This window comes from Chlamydotis macqueenii, chromosome 2, assembly GCF_036417535.1.
Source record: "Chlamydotis macqueenii isolate bChlMac1 chromosome 2, bChlMac1.mat, whole genome shotgun sequence".
Classification (NCBI taxonomy): Eukaryota; Metazoa; Chordata; class Aves; order Otidiformes; family Otididae; genus Chlamydotis; species Chlamydotis macqueenii.
In genome coordinates, this window is record NC_141557.1 from 51,628,159 (window position 1) to 51,648,982 (window position 20,824).

The following is a 20,824-nucleotide window of genomic DNA, read 5'->3' on the forward strand; positions in this document are numbered from 1 at the left end:
TTACTTCATACATTGTCATAAATTCTCAGACTTCAAGTATGTCCAGTCAAATGTGAATACTCTCTAGATCTTGATATTTCATACTCTGAAGTTGCAATCCAATTCTATACTTCTTGTCATTTTTGTTCTTTTCACTGAAAGCAAGTGAGCTGCTGACATTGTGTATTGACTACTGCAGTGATACAGTGATACACGTACTGAGAGGTTATTTTGGCTTGCATTTCGTGTAGGACAATGTATTAACGAATGATCACAGCTCACTGTGGCACTCTGTGAACGGTAATAGTTTACTTAGATGTTGCAGAAGAAATACCTGTATAGAAGACTGACTGCTGTTGTTTTGTACGTACTTGATGTATCTGGTTAGATTACGTTCCTACTCTGCTTTTTTGTCACTGAAAAGAACATTCTTTAAGTACAGAAATGTTTGTTTTTCTCTCTCTTATGATTTTGCCACTGTCTCTCAAACATTTTGCAAAGGGAAAACTCCTTTAGTTAACTTACATTTCTGTAACTCCATATGTCAGCAATTTTTTTTTTTTTTTTTCAAGAACAGAGGACTAAATCTGGCTGTAATTGTTGGGTACTAGCATTTATACCCATTCTTCTGCTCTGTTGGAGCAGAGCTGTTTTCAGAAACTATATGTGTTAACGGTTCTCAGCATGCATGTATTTACACAACTTGAATGTAGTGGTTTCATTTGCTTCTTAATTCCTTGCTCTGAAAGAACTAAGTGCTATAGATGAGTACTTTTTGTTACCCTCTCACTGCTTTTGGGTTTCTTTGGTTTTTTGTGGTGGTTTTTTTTTTTGTGGTTTTGTTTTTTTAACTCCAAAAGGATTGCAGTTCAGTTCTAGAAATGTAACAGTGGGAATATGTGCCTTATTTGGATGCTATAAAGTTATTTTCTTTAGCTGAGAAAGATTTATTGACTTCAGCTATAGACTGACTTGCAAAAATCAAAGGTAACTAGTCAAATAACTCGCTCTTAGAGAATGATCAGTATCACCGTGAAAGATGACTGAGTAAATTGGATTATGAAATCACAACAAGAGCAATTAGATATAGTGGCTGACATTCTGTAAAAACGTTAGGTAGATTACTGTGCAAAATGTGTAGGCTTGTCTGTTCATTCAGCGTTTTCTAGGATCTTACTGGCTCATAGAACTTGGTGATAAGGTATGAATTCATTCATCTTTTCTGTGCCTGTGTGGGCATGCACAGCAGACAAATACTCTCCTCTGCTCCTCTCAATCATTTACTGCTTGATGTCTAGCCTTCCTGTAAATAGGTCGGGTTTTTTTTTTTAAAGTGTATATCTTGAGTACTCTTGAGTACTCTTGTTTCTGCATAACTACATCTATAAAACTGTCAATAGGTGCAACTTGATATTTGAAATATGTTGTGCAAATTTATCTAATTTTACTTATGATTACAAATTGGCTGGGTGGGAAGATGCTTGTGGATTTATTTGTTGGCAGTGAAGTTTTCCCTTCTGTTACTCAATATCCAGTCATGTTTTCAGAAGTGTTGCATTTCCTGTTTGATATTTTAGGATCTTTTCAGCTCTTTCAGCCCACTAGTAGCAATAAGGCTGAATTTTAATAAGATTTGTGTTTATTTAGTGGATTTCAAAACTAATTGCATCAAAAATAGCCTTGAAATACAGTTACTAAACAGGATGTTAAACCCATTAAGAATAATAGAACAATTCACCTCCATGTGCAGCTGGCACTAGCCATGAAAACTTCAAAAGAAGGAAAAATAAAGTGAGTCCATAGCGATTACTACATTGTCTGTGTAAATTATAAAAGCAGTAAAAATAATCTGTTAACAGCAAAAGTCAGTATTTGTAGTTGTGCAATATTATAGTCACAATAAAACTTTTGTTTTCCAAGTATTTGCTGGTATAGTCAGGTTGTTCCAGTAGTTGTGTTGATGTTTTTGTCTATGATCCCTGGTGAAAAATGGCAGAGAGATAGTGTATTAATTTCTGTGGCAGAGAAATAATGTGTTAAGTTTACTCTCTGGCTATTCGTTGTCACAGGACAGTTGATATTTCTGTGTGGCAGTGATGATGAAAATTTGATTTGAAAAGTGGGATTTCCCCTTTCCAATCACTTTTTTGTCCTTATGTTCTCTGTGACACAGGATTGAAACAGCTTAATGCTGCTGTGGTGAAACATAGTTTCAGTGTGGAAACCCCTGATGTTTTCTGTGTCAGGTGTTGAGATTTAATTTGGTGGTTGTTACAAGAACATTACGACCTTTGCATGGAAAATGGAAATGCTCTCCTACGTTGCATCTGAAAGCCCTTTCTAATGCATGCTTAAATTTAATCTATCAAAGTTTATCTGAGTAAAAACTCTATAGATTTGGTCCATTAATGTTCTTACCAGGTGGAAAAAAAATTAATTAGTTTTAATGGATTTAATTTGGCTAACTGTCCTCTGTCAACAAAATCTGTGATTTTAATATCTGATAAACAAAATAGTTAAATGGGGAACCTCCCAGACAATATTGAAATACATAATTTTATCAAATATTGCAGTTTGATGCATGAAATTATTTCTGTTCTAAAGCTGGCATAATTTTAGTCTATTAGTGAACACTTCGTCTATGTTGGATGCCTTTAGGAAATTATGGTCAAAAATGCTAAGTAGTTGGGATAAATTCTGAGTTTTAAAAAAATCCTAGATGAGGGCTAGTTGTCATGAGAGGTTACCTTGGGCACTAAGCTGATCTCAAAGTTCCTTTTCAGAGACTTCAAATCCTGTTTTCCACCTAGGTGGTCCTTGCCAGCTGGTACCGCATATATACTGCTGTTATGGATTTCCTTGAGGTACCAACGAAGACATGTTGGACTATAAATAGAGGAAAAGGGCTTAGTCCTGTCGAAAGCTGTGAGGGTGAGTTGTGTTTTCGTCTAGTTTCTTCCTGGAAGCATATAATTGTGGCTTTACATATTTCAGAACTAATAAATATTCCTGTGTCTTTATCACTGACGTACTTTTGTATGGCTAAGCCTGTGTTTTTGGCAGGTTCACAACATAAGTGAGAAGCATGAAAAAAGATGCTTTTAAGAACACCAGGAGTGAGAATGTGGGCTTTGCTTATTAGGTAGCTCCTCCCTGCCTATGTTAAATTACCACACTGCACTACAAAACTTTCATGGTTGTAGTCTGAGCCTTCATAATGTTGGACTGTTACAGAGAATAAGATGTCTTAAATGTAATTGGAGGCCACTGTACATGTATTAATTTTTGTAGCTTCTTTAGAATCACCAATACATTCCAAGTTCCTACATTTCAAAAACTTACCCCTCTGTATTTTCTTCCCTAACTACAACTTGAGATGTGGGGAGGAAGGGGAAAAAGGTAACCACAGGGCTGCCTTTTGGAGAAATCTTGTGTAATGATTCTGCTGGGAAGAATCCTCTTCCTCTTGTGACCTACTATTCAGCATAAGAATTTCAATCTTACATTTTGATACCAAAGCTTGGATGCTGCCACTTCTGGGTTTTCTTCCCCACATTTAAAGTATTGGCTAGTCAAGTAAGTATCATGCAGTAGAAGTACCTTGCTGAGAAGCTCTTTTGAGATGCTCTGCAGTCTGTTAAAGCTGAATGATAGATGGTAACTTGTGAAGTTGTTTAATTTTATCATTTAAAATGTCTTTGTGTGGTGACAAGCTAGTATTTTTCCTTTGCACAAAGGCTGTAAGAACTTTCTTCAGAGCTTGAATGATTCCGTTTCTCTAATTTTGTCAGAAGCAATAAACTGTGAATAAATGTGTAAATTTTCATTCCCGTTTTTTGTAAAAACAAAACCAAACCAACAAAAACACCAACTATTGACATTACCGTGTTTGATGAGCATATCGTCATCTTACTTTAGAGAACTGTCTTGCTGTATTTTCAGCAATGGTGAATAATTGTTTCTGCATACAAAATGATGAAGTTTTGCTACCTTCTCTATAATGAATAAGGCTTTTTATGCTGTACTGCTGAAATAATTAGAGCCAGGAGGGTTTAGAGAAATAATGGGAAAGAGAATAACAACAGAAGTGTGAACACAGAAGTGTTTGTGAGGGAATAAATTGAAAGACTTGCCTTATTGGAAAATCTCTTGGCTTCTAATGAAACAAAGAAAGCAAAGAGCATTGTGTGTGATATGTTTGAAGGTGAATTTACTCCTGCAAGAGATGGGAAGTGAGAATGCAGTGAGTACAAACCTCTTCTAAAAAGCCCAGTGAAGTAAAAACGTAATCTGCAGCGAATGTTCTTAGCGATGCTTATGCCTTCTATACATTGCAGGTTTTTTCTATACAGTTAATGCTTCCCTCTTGGTTTGTTCTGTGGCTGACTGCCTCAATGCTGTGTCCACCCTTCCTCTTTTTTTTTTTTTTTTTTTTCAGAAGTGTAGTTTTCCTATTGAATCTCCACAGTAACCTTGGTGACATTAACTTTTTTTTGTCTTTTTCTCTAGATACATTAAAGTTGTATGCTGTGTGCTCTATTATATTGATTGTATGGTGGTTTATAAGCAATATGATCTTTCTTCTATATTTGACAACGTGTTAACTGTTTGTTTGTTAGGGTTGGGAGACCCTGCTTCCTTTTATGTTGCTGTGATTTTTCTTTTGAATGGATTTATGATGTCACTCTTCTTCATATATGGTACATACCTCAGGTAAGGCAGTTGAGACTGAGCTGTTTAGTTGGTACTAGCTGTCAGTTTTTATACAAAATTTGAAAAAGTGAATGCTAAAATATTTTAATGGGATATTGCTTATTTGTACAGTGGTAATGCTTTTTATTACATATACATTGTCACTAAAAACTTTTTGCTGAAAATAAATGATGATGCCGGAAAAGGTTGTGGAAAATTTCAGTGAAGTGGTATCTCATTGATGCCACTGAGTTGTGGATAAAACTAAATACTGTACAGATTTTAAATGGCTCTTGACACATTTACGCTCTTAAAATTGTCAGCGTAACTAATTTTTAAACAAAGTTTGAATGGTGGTATCCTGTTAACCAAGAGTAGAGTTTTCCCAATGCCAAACCTCAAGTCATATTCCATATCTTTCAATTTTAACTTAACTGAGAAGGCGAAATACTTTTTAAGACAGTGCCTTCTTTTCGAGAGACGTGTACACTTCCCTTTGTCTATGAATTTCTGTTTTCAGTATCTGTTCTTAAATTTCAGGAACTGTAATACACTTTCATACAAAAATAGACTCCACGTTCCGCAGAAAAACAGAAGTGGAAATATTTTTCTGTTTCCCTCTATTTTCATTTATTGGTTTTGCAAAAAAGCGAAAGGCTGCTACGTTTTACTCCGAGAGATGTGATTTTTCTTCCTCTCATTCTCTGGCTTGGGTGTTTTGTGGATTTTTTTTCTGCTGTCTTTGAAGCATATGCTGATAGTTCAAAGAAAGCATAATGCAGGGCAGGAGCTGACAGTGAAAAGCGGAAGTTGCGTAGTGCAACTGTGAGGTGTTTAGGGGTAAAGTGTATATGTTTGTGTTCCTTATACAGGAAACAAATGTCTCATGTTCTGAGGAAGTAAATAAACTTTGAATAGTCATATCATTAACTTGTCATTTTTCTCTTAAGGGAGGTATATGGAAACCCACATTTTATATATTAATGTCATTCAAAAATAAGTAAGGTCTTAATTTCTCTGTACTTTCCTTATACTTGGGCTGTTTTGAATGTAAATAGCTATCAAGTATTGATAGTTATTCAGTTTTTTATATAAATTATCTGCAGTGTAGGTAGTCAAGAAGACTAGAATATAAATGCAGTTCTTTCAAGGTGTAAGCTGTAAGCCACTACCTATCTGGAGTTATGAAAAATAACACGTGATTACAAAGTTTCCTGTGGGTAGGATTTTGATCTTATTTATTCTGAAGAATATTCATAGTTGGATACCAGGTCTAGATGGCTACTTAGTCATTATGGCTGTTCCAGGGTTCCTCTTAGTCAAAGCAAGCCAGGATATTTAGGCTTTTCTGTAAGATGTGAAAAATAAAAAAACTGAATCTAGAGTAATGCAGTTCTACTACACTGAAGTGACTAATCTTGTGAGTTGGTGTAAGCTTTCTTCATAAAGCTGATTTGTTTCTGCTATGCATTTTGAATGGCTTTTTCATATCCTGACTCATTTGATCGTGGAAAACCATCCTCTAATATTTTCTTTATCTTTTCATTCCTGAATTTGTTAGCAATAATCATTTCAAGCTTACATAATTGGTTTTTACAGAGGTTTTTTTTGTCCTCATATATGGTCACAGAATGTGTAGTCTTTTTATTTCGGTCTTTAGTCTCTTTGCAACTTTGACTAACAAAGGAAGATGATAGGATAGTGGAAGAATACTTTCTTACTCGTTATTTTCCAAGGTAGCACATGTTTTCACCTCTGCGAGGATCTGAGGTTTGTTCGGGGTTTGGTTGTTTGGGTTTTTTTGTTGTTTTTTTTTTTTTTTTAAGAGAATCTTAATAGCTGGCTGGTACTTTAGTAGCAAAAATGGTATATTCTGTCATTCATAGTAGTAGTGCACTTGTGTGCACAAAATTGTTCTTTGCTTTATATCACAGGACATGAGTAATTACAAATCTACACAAACAAATAGGAACTTTATTTATTGCTGTTTTGAGATGGGATAAATCTAAGTAATATCTTCGGTTTCAGTGTGTAATCTAAATAATATCTTCGGTTTTAGCACTCTGTGGTGCTAATTATTCAACAGGTGAATTTAATTGGTTTAGAAATGTATAAAAAAACCTAATTCAGGGGCTTAAACTTTCTCATGTTAACATCACAGTATTTCACATAAGAATTAAATTGTTTCTTGCATTGACCATGTAATGAATTAGTTTCTAAATATGTTTTTTGAACATGCTTGATTTGATTACCCTAACAGTCTTAGATTCAGACCAAAATTCCCTGTTGGGTGATTGAGCATGCAAATTCTAAGTTTTCTGCTCAACATCTTGGGGAAGAAATACTCTATTTATATTCCCTGGTGTTTGAAAAAAAAAAAAAAAAATTGGTACTTTTCAAGGCCAAGCTCTAGGTACAGCAGATGAAGCACCAGATGTAATGATCTAAACTAAAATTTGTGAGGAGTGGAATAACTGTTTTCAAAGTTACTGACGTTAAAATTGGTGTTCTGCAGTTAAGAGCCAATATATGAAGAGTGGTCTGCTCCGAAATAAATGTTAGGTGCCTGACTTGTAATTTAGTATTGTATATACACTGTAGATGGCTTTCCCTTGATGCTTGAAAGCATTTGCTGCCCACCCCAATAATCTTAGCTGTACATAAGTGCTATTTCACATTTTTTAGGCAATGTTGACCATTATGAGATTGTTGTACCTATTTTTCCTGTTCTTTTCACAGTGGGAGCCGTCTAGGAGGCCTTGTTACCGTGATGTGTTTCTTTTTCAACCATGGAGAGGTAGGTCTCCCTCCCCAAACACACCACCCCCTTTTTTTTTAAAAAAAATTAAGTTAATTCTCATTTCATCAAAGATAATGATGTTGCTTATCTATTACAGGATTAATTTAAAGGGAATAAAACATTACTGAAAGCAAGATAGGCTATGACTCGAAAATACATAGCACAGTCCAATGTTTTACCTTAGAAGCTAAAAAAAAAAAATAATTCAGAAGGGAAATATATTATGAAGTGGTCCTGAGATTGAAATCTTGGTAGCACAATGACTTCAGGTTTCAAAACATCAAAATATTCTATTTTTTGCCCATTCCAGGTGACATATACCATATGAACAAGCTTCATAAATCGAGGAGGTTTTCTTTAAATAGCAATGTATTTTACTGGAAATTCATGAATATACAAAAAAACCCCAAACCCAAGAAGCCTCTGTAGTACTGATACATAGTCAGGATACACAGAATTTAGAAACTATATATGTAATTGGAGAATTCTAATGCTAAACTTTTTTAGTAAGCTGCATTACAGGAAAAAAAGAAGACACTGTCACTTAAAACATCGCCCTGTGTCCTCAGCTAATGCTGTCATGTCATTGTTTCATATTTCAGAAGAAAGCTCATGGCTTTTATTCTCATACATTGGACAATGTTTCTGTGGGGTTTTTTAGTGTTAATTTTATGTATATAAATTTATATCAATATTTGTTTTATTTTACTTAAAATGCAGCTGTACTGTCAAGATTTTCTAGATGGAAACTAGCTGCCTTATGATTTCGTTAAGAATCCAAGTTATGCTTTGCTTTCTTATTTTATTGAGCTGAACTTGGTAGAAAACTCTGAGTAGTAGAATATGTAGTTGCACATAAAGGAATCAAAGATGCTTCTATTCATAGCGAGCTTTGATATTTTTCTTATGAAATAAAAATCTGTGTGATGAAACAACTATTTTATTTTTAAGTTTCATTTGAAACATTTTTCTTTAAATATCCTCTGTGAAGAATTTTCACCCATGGATGTTAACTGTCTTGTCCAGACCAGGTGAATGTTAACAGAGTTTCTAACCTTTTTTTTGGTGCTGTAAGAGGGTAAATACAAAGTTTTGTGTGGGTTTCCATTCGTCTTAATGGCATTGTGAAGTGAAATCAACATTTTATCGTTTCCTAGGAAATACTGATAGAGTATGCACTGTTTTGCCAAGCCTGTGAAGGAGATAAAGTGTAACTTCAGAAAGGAACAGTTGAAAACTTTGAAGATAGTGGTAGCAATAACGGAAAGAAGCATTTATTTCACTATGGCACAGGCAGTTCTCCTGTCTGTAGGAGAGCTCATCTGTGTCTATGGATGACTTGACTTGGGGAAGAAACTCAGATAATGTGTATATTTTGGAGAATGGCATGAAATTAGGTCTTCATAGCTCCACACAGACGTAGTCTGGGCTTAGGTGGAGCTTAAGTAGGGTGACCCTGATTCAGGCACAGCTGTATGGATTTCTGGAAAGCAATAGGACTTGCAGAGCTGCGGTGTTAGATCTCAATTGGCTCTTTGCATTTGTACGGTACCTAATGAAATAACTGGGAGTTGTTTAATGTTGCTGTGTATATAGAGTTATGGTAGTTACATGTATGTAGGTGGTCTAGCTTCACTGTACATACTGTAGAATCACATGCAAGGGGTGTGTGTGCAGACGTATGTGTATAAAAAGCTATTTTATTTAACTCTTTTATATACCTTTGATTCTGTGGAAGTCAGCCTGTATGCTGTGCAACAGCATGTACAGTAGCTAGACTAGTTGCCAAAAATTTGCTTTTCTTTTCTGGAAGGATAGGGCTGAGCTACATGAGTAAGCCTGATCTCAAAGTCTTGGTATCTCAGATCTAATGCTGTGTAAAAGCGGTTAGCCTTCTGGCATTGAGCTGATGATCCTAAGGCAGTATGTTTTTTATTTGTGCTGTGCTTGTGTTACTGTATTTTAATGATTTCAATCTTAGACAGATCTGATGTATTTATACCTGCAGCAAAGTTAGTTTACGGCCTTGATAAATCAGCCACGGATGACTGAGTTTAGTGTTACATTCCAAATGCAGAAAAATAGCATGGGCCACATTAGTCAATCCACTCTTAAGGTAATGCTTCCTTTTTGTGGTTATATATGCTCATCACTTCTTTCCTTTTTATATCTCCTCCAGTATCAAAAGATTTGGTAAATCAAATGTTGCTGTAGTCTTGAAAAATAATAAAAAAGACTCCACTAGAATAATCATGATTCTATTATTGCTAATAAAAATAATTTTAACTAATCACATCTGTGCAGTCAGCTGAAGACAACACATTAGTGTATATAAATTTATGAAAGGTTTATTTTAGTGGTAATCAGAGTGCAGCTTTTGCAGAGAGTGCTTTTAGACAGCAAGGACTGTATTTGATTAATGTGATAGGCTTATGTACTTTGCATTTATTTTAGATCATTTCTACGCATTTATTTTACACTATTAATTTAACATATTTGTGAAATAGCAAGACAATAAGCAAGTAATTGTACAGTGTTGATTCTAGTGACTTCTTGGGTAAAACAGTATTTTCAAAAATGGTTTTAAGATTATAGGAAGCAAAGGAGAAGGAACATCCTGGCATCAACATCCTACATCATAGCTTGTAGATTCATTATGGTCCATGTTAAGATGAACTACGTTTTTGTCCTGTAGTTGTAAAGAACCTACTTTTAATTTTTAGTGCAAATCTATTGATAGCCATTTTGAACCTATTTGTTTTTATGTCGAAGTTGTCCTATAAAGTAGTAATTATTTTTTTTACGGTCAGTGCCATCGGCAAGCACTTTATAGAGAGCTGAATACAAACATCGGAGGTAACAGTTACAGCTGAGCCATTTGCCATGAACCCCCCAAAATTAATGAAAAAACTATTCAGTTGACTTCATTGTGTTATGCTTTGCTTTATTGGGGTTAAAGAGCAAAGTATATAAATTAGTATAAGCTCTGTAAGAGCTTAATTTCCTATGTTCAATTTTACTGGCCTGTTTTGAAGGGTGACTTTGGATTTTATACTTTCTGTGCTGTTTGTGGTAGAAATGTGAAATGTTTATAACCTAGAGAACTCTAGCATAATGAAGAGTATGTTGGTTTATCCTTTAGATCCTCTCCGCACACTCTTTCTCTAAGCGTGGCAAATCACCACCTGAAATTGAGAATGGTTTTAGTTACCTGAATGAGTTGTTAATTTCAGCAGAAGCAGGGACAAGCAGCTGCTGCCCTGACTTTTTTCTTGGATGTTCTCTAGCTGCCACATTTAATTTTGGAAAAGCAGTGATCTATTTTAATTAAACAGTGCATCGTAGACCTCAAGTCTGGAAGCCACTTCCTTTTTCCTCCTCTTTTCTGCTTCCTGGCTTTTTTTTTTAAGTTTGTGAGTGAAATCTCATGTAATCTGGTTTTTCACTTTACTGAAGTGTCTGTGGTCATTCATTTTGAAATACAAATGTGTTGTTTTATGGAAATGTAGCAGCAAATGTTATCATCTAACCCAGTTCTTATTTTTAGTGCACTCGTGTCATGTGGACTCCACCTCTTCGTGAAAGTTTCTCATACCCATTCCTTGTGCTTCAGATGTTGCTTTTGACCTATATTCTCAGGTATCTCTCAATTTATACTTAGCTCTTTACAGTGATTTTAAAAATTGAATGTCACAGGACATTTATTTAAATGCATTTATTTAAATATTTAAGTGCTTCTGTGTGCTGTAGCAATGATATCATTAACACAGAAACTTTCCTGTGGATGTTACATTGCAGACGCTGCACCAGTAGAACTGCAGTCATATTACTCACTTATTGAAAGGAAAAACTTTGCAACTTGAAGACATGATTAAAATAAAAATCAGAATTACTGTGTTCGCAAATATGTATCTAAACTAAAAAATCAGAATTTTTGGTTGATGTCTCTTCCTTCCCATGAGAAACAAGCTGATACGCCATCAATTGGTTTTGTCCCTCTTGGAGAGTGGTATGTTGGTTGCACTTAGAATAAGCCTATGCTATGCAACAGAGGATGCTATAGGCACCCATAAACTAGTATGTTCTTGCAGTTTTCTGTGACTAATTAACTAGTCTAATTAACTAGTTCAATGATTTAGAGCAATCTAATTACGTTAATGCAGGGATGCTCTTGAGTTCATTAGCTCTCCGTTTCAGTGGTTGTTTCTGGCTTGCAACATGAGTGTGTTACTATCTTGCCTCTGTTTTGAAAAATAAGCATGTTCCTTAATGCTTGAGGGCTTTTCCACCAGCTCCATTGCATTAGATTTGCAATGTATTTCTGATTCAGCTGAACTTTGTACTTGTAACCCCAGATAGTCCTTTATTAGATCATACTGATTTGTAGTTATTGATGATTAAACTAGAAGTATTTTGTACTCGTCACTAACTTGTGGTTTTTAGGTGAGGAAAAGATATGTGCTGTCTAGAAATATATTTTGAGGAATCGTTTATAGAGCGATTGCTAGATGTCATGTTAGAAAGACACCTGTTCCTTTATGCTAAATTGTGAGGTCAAACAAAAAAAAGAGGAAATTGTGTTTTAAGTGACGGTGATCAGAGCACATAAGTCTGTACCTACAATTATGACACTTCTTGATTAGATAAATTCACTCCTGTTCTTCATATCTTGGTACATAAAATACTTCTTGGGCTTGCTTACCGATGAGAAGTAGATATTTAATCTAAGCATTTCAGAGTGAGGTTCCGAAAAAAGGGTTTAAACATTTTAACTTTCTATTTCCCAGTTATTATTCCTGCTTCAAAAGCAGCTCTTTTTTTGTGTATAGGAATATTCCAGTGACATATATATATATATATATATGTATATATATTTCATCTTTGAAAGAGAGACTAGAAGTTAAGTTCTCCATTGTTTGTATCACTTATATCACATTTGTGTGACATACTACTTAATATGTTAGACCCATGCTCAGGAATACTTCCAATATAAGTTAATCTTGAGGCTTTGTAAAAGAAGCTGAAGAAATTTTACAGAATTTGGTGAGACTGCTGTGATCTGTTGGGTTTGGGGTTTACAGCAGAATGTTTATGGTATCTTCATCTGTTGGAGGTCACTTAGTGAAACTTGAAGCATGTAGTTTCTGGAGTGAACTCGAAGCTAACACAGCATTAAATAAATAACACTTACAACAGGACATAGAGAATGGGCTGTTTCCAGTTAAAGCTGAGTTCCGTGTATTTGTCATTGTCTCCTCCCCTGAAACCTCACTCAGGACTGCTGGCAGAAAGTGAATATGGAAGACATATGAGAGAGAGGAGTGAAATCACTTTCAAATGCAGACTGTTCTGAGAACAGTTGTGATCCCAGCTGAAATGGAAGTGGTTGTGACCTGATCATAGAGTTGTTGCAGTCAGGTGGACCACTGCAAGTGACACAGCCCACTATATTGCATGCTGCCAGGAGAAGACTTGTTTGGTAGTGTGTGACTCATCAAATAGTGAAGAAACATTAAGCATCAGAACTATTGTTTTTAGAAACTGATGGAAAATTGATATTGAATTTACTTGAGCAGTGTTATTTGTAGTTGATCAGTATTGCTAGCTAACTTCCAAGGTAACTTTGTTTTTATTGCATTCTCTGTTGTACTTTTCAATAATAAGCAAACACCTGTGTAATTTTACTTACTGATGCCTATTCTGTCTCTTTTTCCCAAGGATTCCGAATATTAATACAGGAAGCTTGATTGCACTGTGTGTTTCTAATATCTTTTTCATGCTTCCCTGGCAGTTTGCTCAGTTTGTTCTTCTAACACAGGTAAGACCATGTTCACCTCTAAATAACCTCTTCGTTTTATCTGGGCAAATTGACTGCTTTGTATAGACAGCCACTGAATGCATAACTATACCGATGCTTTCCTTTTAGGTAGATTTCACTCTTGCTCTCAGGAAAGAGTCACGCCATTTATCACGATATTTTGCTAGTCTTAAATTTAAAACTTGACCATTTACACTGCTCAGTCTTCTGTTTCCAGGACTAAAAAATTTACTTTTCTCTTAAAAGCAGCCTCCAGAGATCAGTACATTAGAAGAAGTGCAGAACAAGAAAAAACTTTGTATATTGAAGTACAAAAATAAAAAAGACATTGATCTTGCATCTCTTTAGGCTATTCCAAGTTTTTAAATGGAGCAATGTATGCATGGCATGTAATATCTGGCATGATTTTGCATGGTTTCTTTTTTCATCTTGATGAGCCTATGAGTAGTGGCATAATCTTACTGTCTGAGAATTCCAACAGTTAAGGTAACTTTAGCTAGTGTAGAAATACAGCTAATGTGAGCAGTAGGATACAGTCATATAGCACACTTCCTTAGTGTTTAAATTGATTGAAATGTAGCCTGTTGATTGAAATCCATCAATGTCTCCATACCTTTTCACTTGTTTTTGTCCTAACTGAAGCAGATGTTACTTGGTTTGAGTTGATAGTTTTAAACAGTTGATATGTACTGTGCTATGCAAGTTTTCTAACTGCAGAAGAGGAAGGCATTAATTTCTGTAAAATACTGTAAGAAAAACATCAGTATAACCTGTTCAAGGTGCTGGACCTGAAATTTGAAATTACAGGTTCAGTATTTCTTGTGTGACTTTTAGCAAGCTGCCTAATCAATGAATCTCATTTTCCTGAGCAGCAAATTATGGATGTTCCCATACTTTGCTGAAAAGTTAAGGTTAAGTAGTGTTAATGAATGATATTTGGGTTTTGTTTTGTTTTAAAAATCTAAGGGTGAAAGATGATGTGTTAGTGCTGAGTTTTGATGACTTGCACTTTTGTAAAGCTAAATACTTATTTCTTAAATATTCACATATGTTTGATAATTGTTATTCAGAGCACCACAGTAGGTTCTTTGAAATAAACCATTATGAAATGCCTAAGTATTTACTTAGCAAAAAAGTAGCAATAGAAGTTAGTTTATGATTGTTTGAGTAATCACTTTTTTGTATGAATCTGTATTCTACTAGAAAGAGTACACCACTGCAACTTGTTTTAACTTCTCTTTCACTTTCGATTCTAGATAGCTTCATTATTTGCTGTGTGTATTATGGGTTATATTGACTCCTGCAAATTACAGAAGATACTCTCTGCTCATATGGTAATACTTTTAAAAAAAACTTAAATCCCCTCAAATGGGTCAGAGCATCAAGAGGCCATTTATCTGAAGTGTTTTCCTTAGTTGCAAGATGGTTGAAAAGGTGCAATAGTAAGGGGTGGAGTGGCCTGGATTTGAATATTTGATCTTACATGTATTTATACTACAGTGTCAAAAACTAGGATCCCTCTGGCACGCAGGAATTTTTGAACTCCAGAAAAATTACCAGTCTGAAAGATCAGTAGAAATATTTGTCTCTCCTTTCTGTTTGTACTCATTCCATGGACTTGAAGATACTGTCTTAAACAACAGACCAGAAAACATGCCAAGCGATAGAGCATGAGCAATAAAAAAATTGAAAAGGCAGCATTCATTTTGTTCCGTAGGCTAGCAGAAACAAAAAAAAGATGAGTAAGTCAAAATTAGAGAACAGACTCTTTATCATTAAAGGAGAAGAACTCCAACTAAAACTGAGTTTTGAAGACTACTGTTGTCTTGACCATGCAAAGACGTTGTGGTTGAACTATTTGGGGAGATATTTAGATAGAAGGACAAAGAAAATAAGCTATTAGTCTGAGGAAATACTGTTTTTTCAAAAATGAGTGAGAAAGTCAACAAAGGAAGGAGATCATAAGTAAAGGGCATGTAAGTTTCTGCAGAATATATCTGATTTTCATTTTTAAAGTTAAGATAATGATCAAGTATTGCTGCCAGGAGTTTTGCTCTTTGAAGTGAGATTACAGTTTTAAATGTACAGGAAGAAGTAAACAACTTTTTTAAAAAAGAAATATGGTTGTCTCTGAAAGTATATTTTTGCTAAAATTGTGCTGTGCAAATTCAGTGGGCAAAAGGAGGATGTTTACCACAGGAAAGAAACTTTGAGCTAAATTGTATTTCATATGTTTTCAAATGTGTTTTGAAATACTGTAAATGATAATTTAAAGGCAGTAATAGGTTCTATGCAGCTCATTTCTGATATAAATCCTGAATGCCAAATGCTTGTTTCCAGTCAACTTTGCCAGGAAAACGTGCAAATAAGCATCTTGGTTTAGTAATTTTTGACAGAAACAGGATGAAATACTTAAGCCTGTTGGCTTATGTCAGTAACTATATCATAATTTTGGTGTCAAAGAGTCATATAAAGCCTGTTTTCTGATAGATAAACATTCATGTTATATTACAGGGAAAACTTAATGAGGCTGGGTAAACTGCCAGTCTTTGTTTTGTGGGATTCTCAATTTTTCCTCCCCCTGCTTTCCTGTGGAAAATGAAAGTCTAACTATGTGAGGAGGGGAGTACAAAAGTCTGCATATTTTATGAATAACTACATTATTTTCCTTATTCCTGTGTATCGAAGACAGAGATTGAGCATTGATTTTGCTCTCCAAATTAAAAAATGTAATTCAGCTTGTTTTCTATTAAAAAGAAAGCACAGCAGGAGATTGATATAGAGGATAAAAGTTGTATTTCAGCCTTGTCTTTCAGTCTCATATAGTTCAGTGCATATGATCAAACAGTCATAGTTCTGCTTCCTTGAGTTTGGTGATGATTGTTTTAAATAGATATTTCTCAGTTTAGAAAAAAGAAGACAACAAACATTTTATTCAACATTTCTTTCTTTGTCCAGGATTCTGAAATATAACAAACAGAATGGAGAAGTAATACAATAATTTGGGGGGGGGAGTATGTTAGAAATAACTACAGAAATGTAGCTGTTATATCACGTAAGATGTGTTAGTCCTATGATCAAATCTTTTTGCCTATAAGTACTTTTAAAATGTAAATTAATGCCATAATCTACACTTGACTACCTGTTGCTACTAAGCCCCTATAATCAGTGTTTTCAGAAAATTCTATGAGCTGAGTATTAAGCTTGCACTTGCTGTGGAGTAAGTGTCTTCAAATTTAAAGCTGTTGACGCAAGGTAATTTCTATACTTTGGCAGTTCTTACCTTTTCTATTTTAAATTTAATTATTTTTATTTTCTTCTTTCAGATATCTCTTGTAGCATGTTTTATTCTGATGTTTGGTAATTCAATGTTATTGACGTCATATTATGCTGCCTCCTTAGTAGTTATCTGGGTAAGTTGTTTAAGAAAAAAGTCATATTACATGCTAAGACTGTAGTGCTGTACTGTTATGTATGTATTGATGTAAAATGTGAAACTGCTGCATTACGAGATAGTTGAGGAATCTTTCACATGACAACAGAATTAGACCTTAAAAATACTTGGAGAATGGGTAAATACTAATTTAAAAAATCATGGTTTTATACCAAGACCTCTTCATCAGACATATTCAGTTAAGGCTCACTTATCTTGTTTTTATAGCTGTTTTCTTTTTATAAAAATACAAAATACACCATGCGTGTATTTTTGACCAGAGTAATTGTAAAACAAGAATAAGCAAGGAGGAGTTTGTTTCAAATGCTTCTTTATTAATTGTGAAGCTGCAAATGCAGAACAAATGACTAAAGCATTTATAACAATGGTTTAAGACTGTTTGAAACTGCTGAGTCATAGTGCCATGTTAGTGAAATTGTTCACTGAAGACTCATCATGTCATCATTCACTATCTTAATTTTTCCTTAAATAGGAAAAACAACCCCAAACCTCTTTCACTTTCCTATAGTTTTCCTCATAAATCTTAAGGGATTTATGTATATAGGAAATAAGAGATAAGATTGTGTCAACAGATCTAGTTTATCATACGACAAACCATCTCAATTTCTGATTCTTTTCGTCTCTCCTAGAAGCTTGGGGTGAGCTCAGTGATATCTATTTGTTTGTTTATATTTTGTCCATCAGCAAAACAGCAGTGATTTCTTGCTTATGCTAACAATAAGCTGCTTTGGCTACTTGTTGCTGTTGTATAGTTTGCTTGCTGTAAACCCACTCTAGTTTCTTATAGCAGCTTCTGTAATTATATAGTAAGTACAGGTACATTGAGTTTCTTGCATGTTTTCTGCTTTGGAAAAAAATATTTGTTGTTTGTCTGTTACTTGGGTGCTTGTAGGGGCCTCAGTCTTACATGTGGACTGGGTTTCTGAAAGCTTTCAATTTCATTCTCAGTTTTTCTTAATTACATTGTCATCAAATTAGCTTAAAGCGAGTCTTCCTTGTGTCATGAGGAACATAATGTGAAACAGAAAAATACCAGTAGCTCTTCCCACTCTGCATAACCCATTGCCTTGTTTGGAGAATGTTTGTATTATGCTGCCAGTGATTTATTATTGCTTCAGATATCTCTTGTCATTTGTGAAACAAGACATAATTCGGTTTCTCATTGGCTTTGATTTAAACAATCTTAGAACTATGTAATACAGAATATCACTTGTGAAGAAGAAAAGTCTTCCATTAATTGTATATAAACTGCAGTAAGAGTTTTCATGTTGGCATATTTTGCCATTGCAGGGTGAAATCCCAGTATTATATATTCATTCACATTTCAGGTTGTATTAATTATGGAGAGCTTTTTAATAAATAGCTCTATGGTACAATATGTGCTTACCAAAACAGAAAACCCCCTCATCCAGGGTACTAGAATATCTTGTTGTTACTATAAGTTACCTGAAAATGTACATTCATTTTATTATTAGGGAATTCTTGAATTGAGTCCAAAACTCTTGAAAAGCAGCAGAAGAGAAATCTACGTATGGGTAAGGAATTTAATGTATTTTGAATTTCAGAAAAGAACTATGACTTTTTGTTCTAATGAAATACGGAAATAACTTCTAGTTTAGTTTCTAATAGTTGAAAATCAAGAAATAGAGCTAAACTACTCTCCTTAATAAATTGTCCATATTCCCAAAAATCAGTCTGAAATTACCGAAGGACAAAAACTGACAGAAATGTACATTTACATCAGGAAATTGAAAGAGTCTTCAAATGGCAACACTTTTAATTTTAAATTACCAACTTATCATGTTTACAAAACCCAAGATCTGCGTGAAAATCCCTTTAAAATAAAGGAAAATTTAGAAAAGGCCTGTAATAGCCTTTTTTAGAAGAGGCTAATAGTGCTTGCAGAAATGGAGATTAAGATACTGCATTAGATATTCACTGAAATGTGTTCTGTATAGTTTTTTTTTAGGATATTTTTTGTAACAACAGCAAGCAACATATAATTACATAACTAAGTAAAGGAAGCAAGTTGGTGTAAAACATTGTAGGGTGTGTAGGTGGGGTTTGAGGGCAGTAGAAGTTATGTCCAGACATGGAGGACACTCCCAAAACTATGAGAAAAATAACACTGTAGAAAATATGAGAGGCAATTTGCTGCCTTAGATGTAACATTAACTTGTAAAAACACCTGAAATGAGAACCTACCAAGACTATGCCTGCTCCTTGCAGGGAGGTTGGACTAGATGATCTTTAAAGGTCCTTCCCACCCCTAACTATTCTATGATTCTTATTAAATGAAGGGTAACCTGTTAGCAAAACTGGATAGAATTCATACAGTTATTGTAAAGGAATTAGAATATAAAGGAATTTTTAAAAATATTTATAACAGACTGCAGTGCATGTATTGTCTGCCAGTGCAGTTAGCTGTAGTACCAGGGAAAATGGGAGTGTAGGCAAATCTCATGTCAGTTTTTAAAAAGGAAATCCAAGGCATTTGTGGAACTGCAGACCAGTAAGTCTAACTTTTGTAAAAGAATAAAAACTTGAACAGTGATGAAGTTGTTAAGGCTGTATGTACATGCAATATAATGAGCTAGGTCTGATACAGCCTCTGAGAAAGGAAGTCATGCCTTACAAATAGTATTTGACTTCTTTGAAAGATGTAGGTAAGGACGTGTGGGTGAATGTAATGCACTTGAATTTCAGAAACCTTTTGGGGAAGATCTGTAACTGGAACTGTTAAAGAGAATTAGCTCCATGGCATAAGGTATGAATGTTAGAAGGTAAGAAACAAAGGGTGGCATTAAATGGTAAGTTCTCAAAAGAAGATCACCACCCTCCTGAGTATGTTTGTAAAATAATTGATCCTAAATAAGTCCACTCAGCAGAGGAATCTTGGTATTCTTATGAAGAGTTCTCTGGACACATTAACCCATTACTGTGCAGGTATCAGAAAGGAAAACACATGATGGAAGTCATGGAGAAGGAACTGCAGATAAAGCAGAAAATACTTTTTTTTTTATTTTGTAAGCTCATACTTAGCATCCTAAATATTGTTTGCAGTCTCAGTCAATGTGATTTACTTTAAAAAAAAAAGAATGCCTTCCACTAAAGTGTACTACCATCAAATTTCAGTAGAGAGAGTATGAAGATAATTATGAATGTAGAAATGCCAAATAGCAGAGATTTTAAAATAAGTTAGAATACTATATCTTGGAAAATAAAGGAAAATATGGCAAAGCCAGTGAATAGAAGTAGGATATAATTATAGTTTTTTTATTGCCCCTTATGCTAGCAGCAATAAGCTTATGAGAGAGGACAAAGATACTGTGGAAGCAAAAAAGGGAAAAAAAAAAAAAAGACCTTCATAAAAGGATTACATACTTCCTAGGTATTTCGGTTCATTTGCAGCCATTAAATGGGATGATTGAATGCAACCCATTGTCACATAAAAACCTGTCGTAGTTCAGCCGAGAGTGGGACCAGACTATGCAGTCTCTCTGTGGCTCCCCCCACCCTCCGAGAGAATAGGGGGAGATGATATAAGGAAAACGGCTCGAGGTTTGAGATAAGGACAGGGAGAAATCCTTAAAATTACCATCATGCTGCAGTGCAGCAGTAATATAAATCAGTTGCACAAAATTATTTAATCTGTAATAGAAAGTACAAAGAAAACTTAAAACACCCCAGTGTACTGAAATTCGGAAAGTGTATTTGGTTAGAAATTGCTGTACTTATTGATGATAACATAGGAGAGTTTGTAACTAGTAGCTAAATTTAATAAGCCTTTAAAAAAAAATATTTCTTTACAGTTCATTCAGACATGTTAATTTCATTCTGAATATTTTTTTTTTTTAGGTCATTGAGGGATGTGCCTGGTTATTTGGGACAGTCACCTTGAAATACCTAACTTCTTTAGCATTTGGAATTGCTGATGATGTAAGTTCCCTTATCCGCGTTGATGTCTTTCAAAAATTTAAAAATTCTTATTTTTTTTATTTTGGCATCTTACTGATATATTTTCCTGAAATTCCAAGATTTGTTTTACAGAAATGGGAGAGGGATTGCTTATTTGCTTTCT

The 20,824-nt window shown here is 34.6% G+C and overlaps 1 protein-coding gene across 3 annotated transcripts in view; it reads left to right on the forward strand.

The window, feature by feature from the left end:
• Positions 1 to 20,824, forward strand: part of DPY19L1 (dpy-19 like C-mannosyltransferase 1) — a 56,784-nt gene that overhangs the window by 15,169 nt on the left and 20,791 nt on the right. For all 3 annotated transcript variants that reach the window (XM_086742972.1, XM_086742971.1, XM_086742973.1), the window contains exons 6-14: positions 2,790 to 2,910; positions 4,599 to 4,692; positions 7,411 to 7,468; positions 11,019 to 11,110; positions 13,190 to 13,289; positions 14,546 to 14,623; positions 16,616 to 16,702; positions 18,219 to 18,278; positions 20,602 to 20,682. In XM_086742972.1, coding sequence (XP_086599098.1) covers positions 2,790 to 2,910; positions 4,599 to 4,692; positions 7,411 to 7,468; positions 11,019 to 11,110; positions 13,190 to 13,289; positions 14,546 to 14,623; positions 16,616 to 16,702; positions 18,219 to 18,278; positions 20,602 to 20,682 — 771 coding nt within the window. The remainder of the gene's footprint in view (positions 1 to 2,789; positions 2,911 to 4,598; positions 4,693 to 7,410; positions 7,469 to 11,018; positions 11,111 to 13,189; positions 13,290 to 14,545; positions 14,624 to 16,615; positions 16,703 to 18,218; positions 18,279 to 20,601; positions 20,683 to 20,824) is intronic.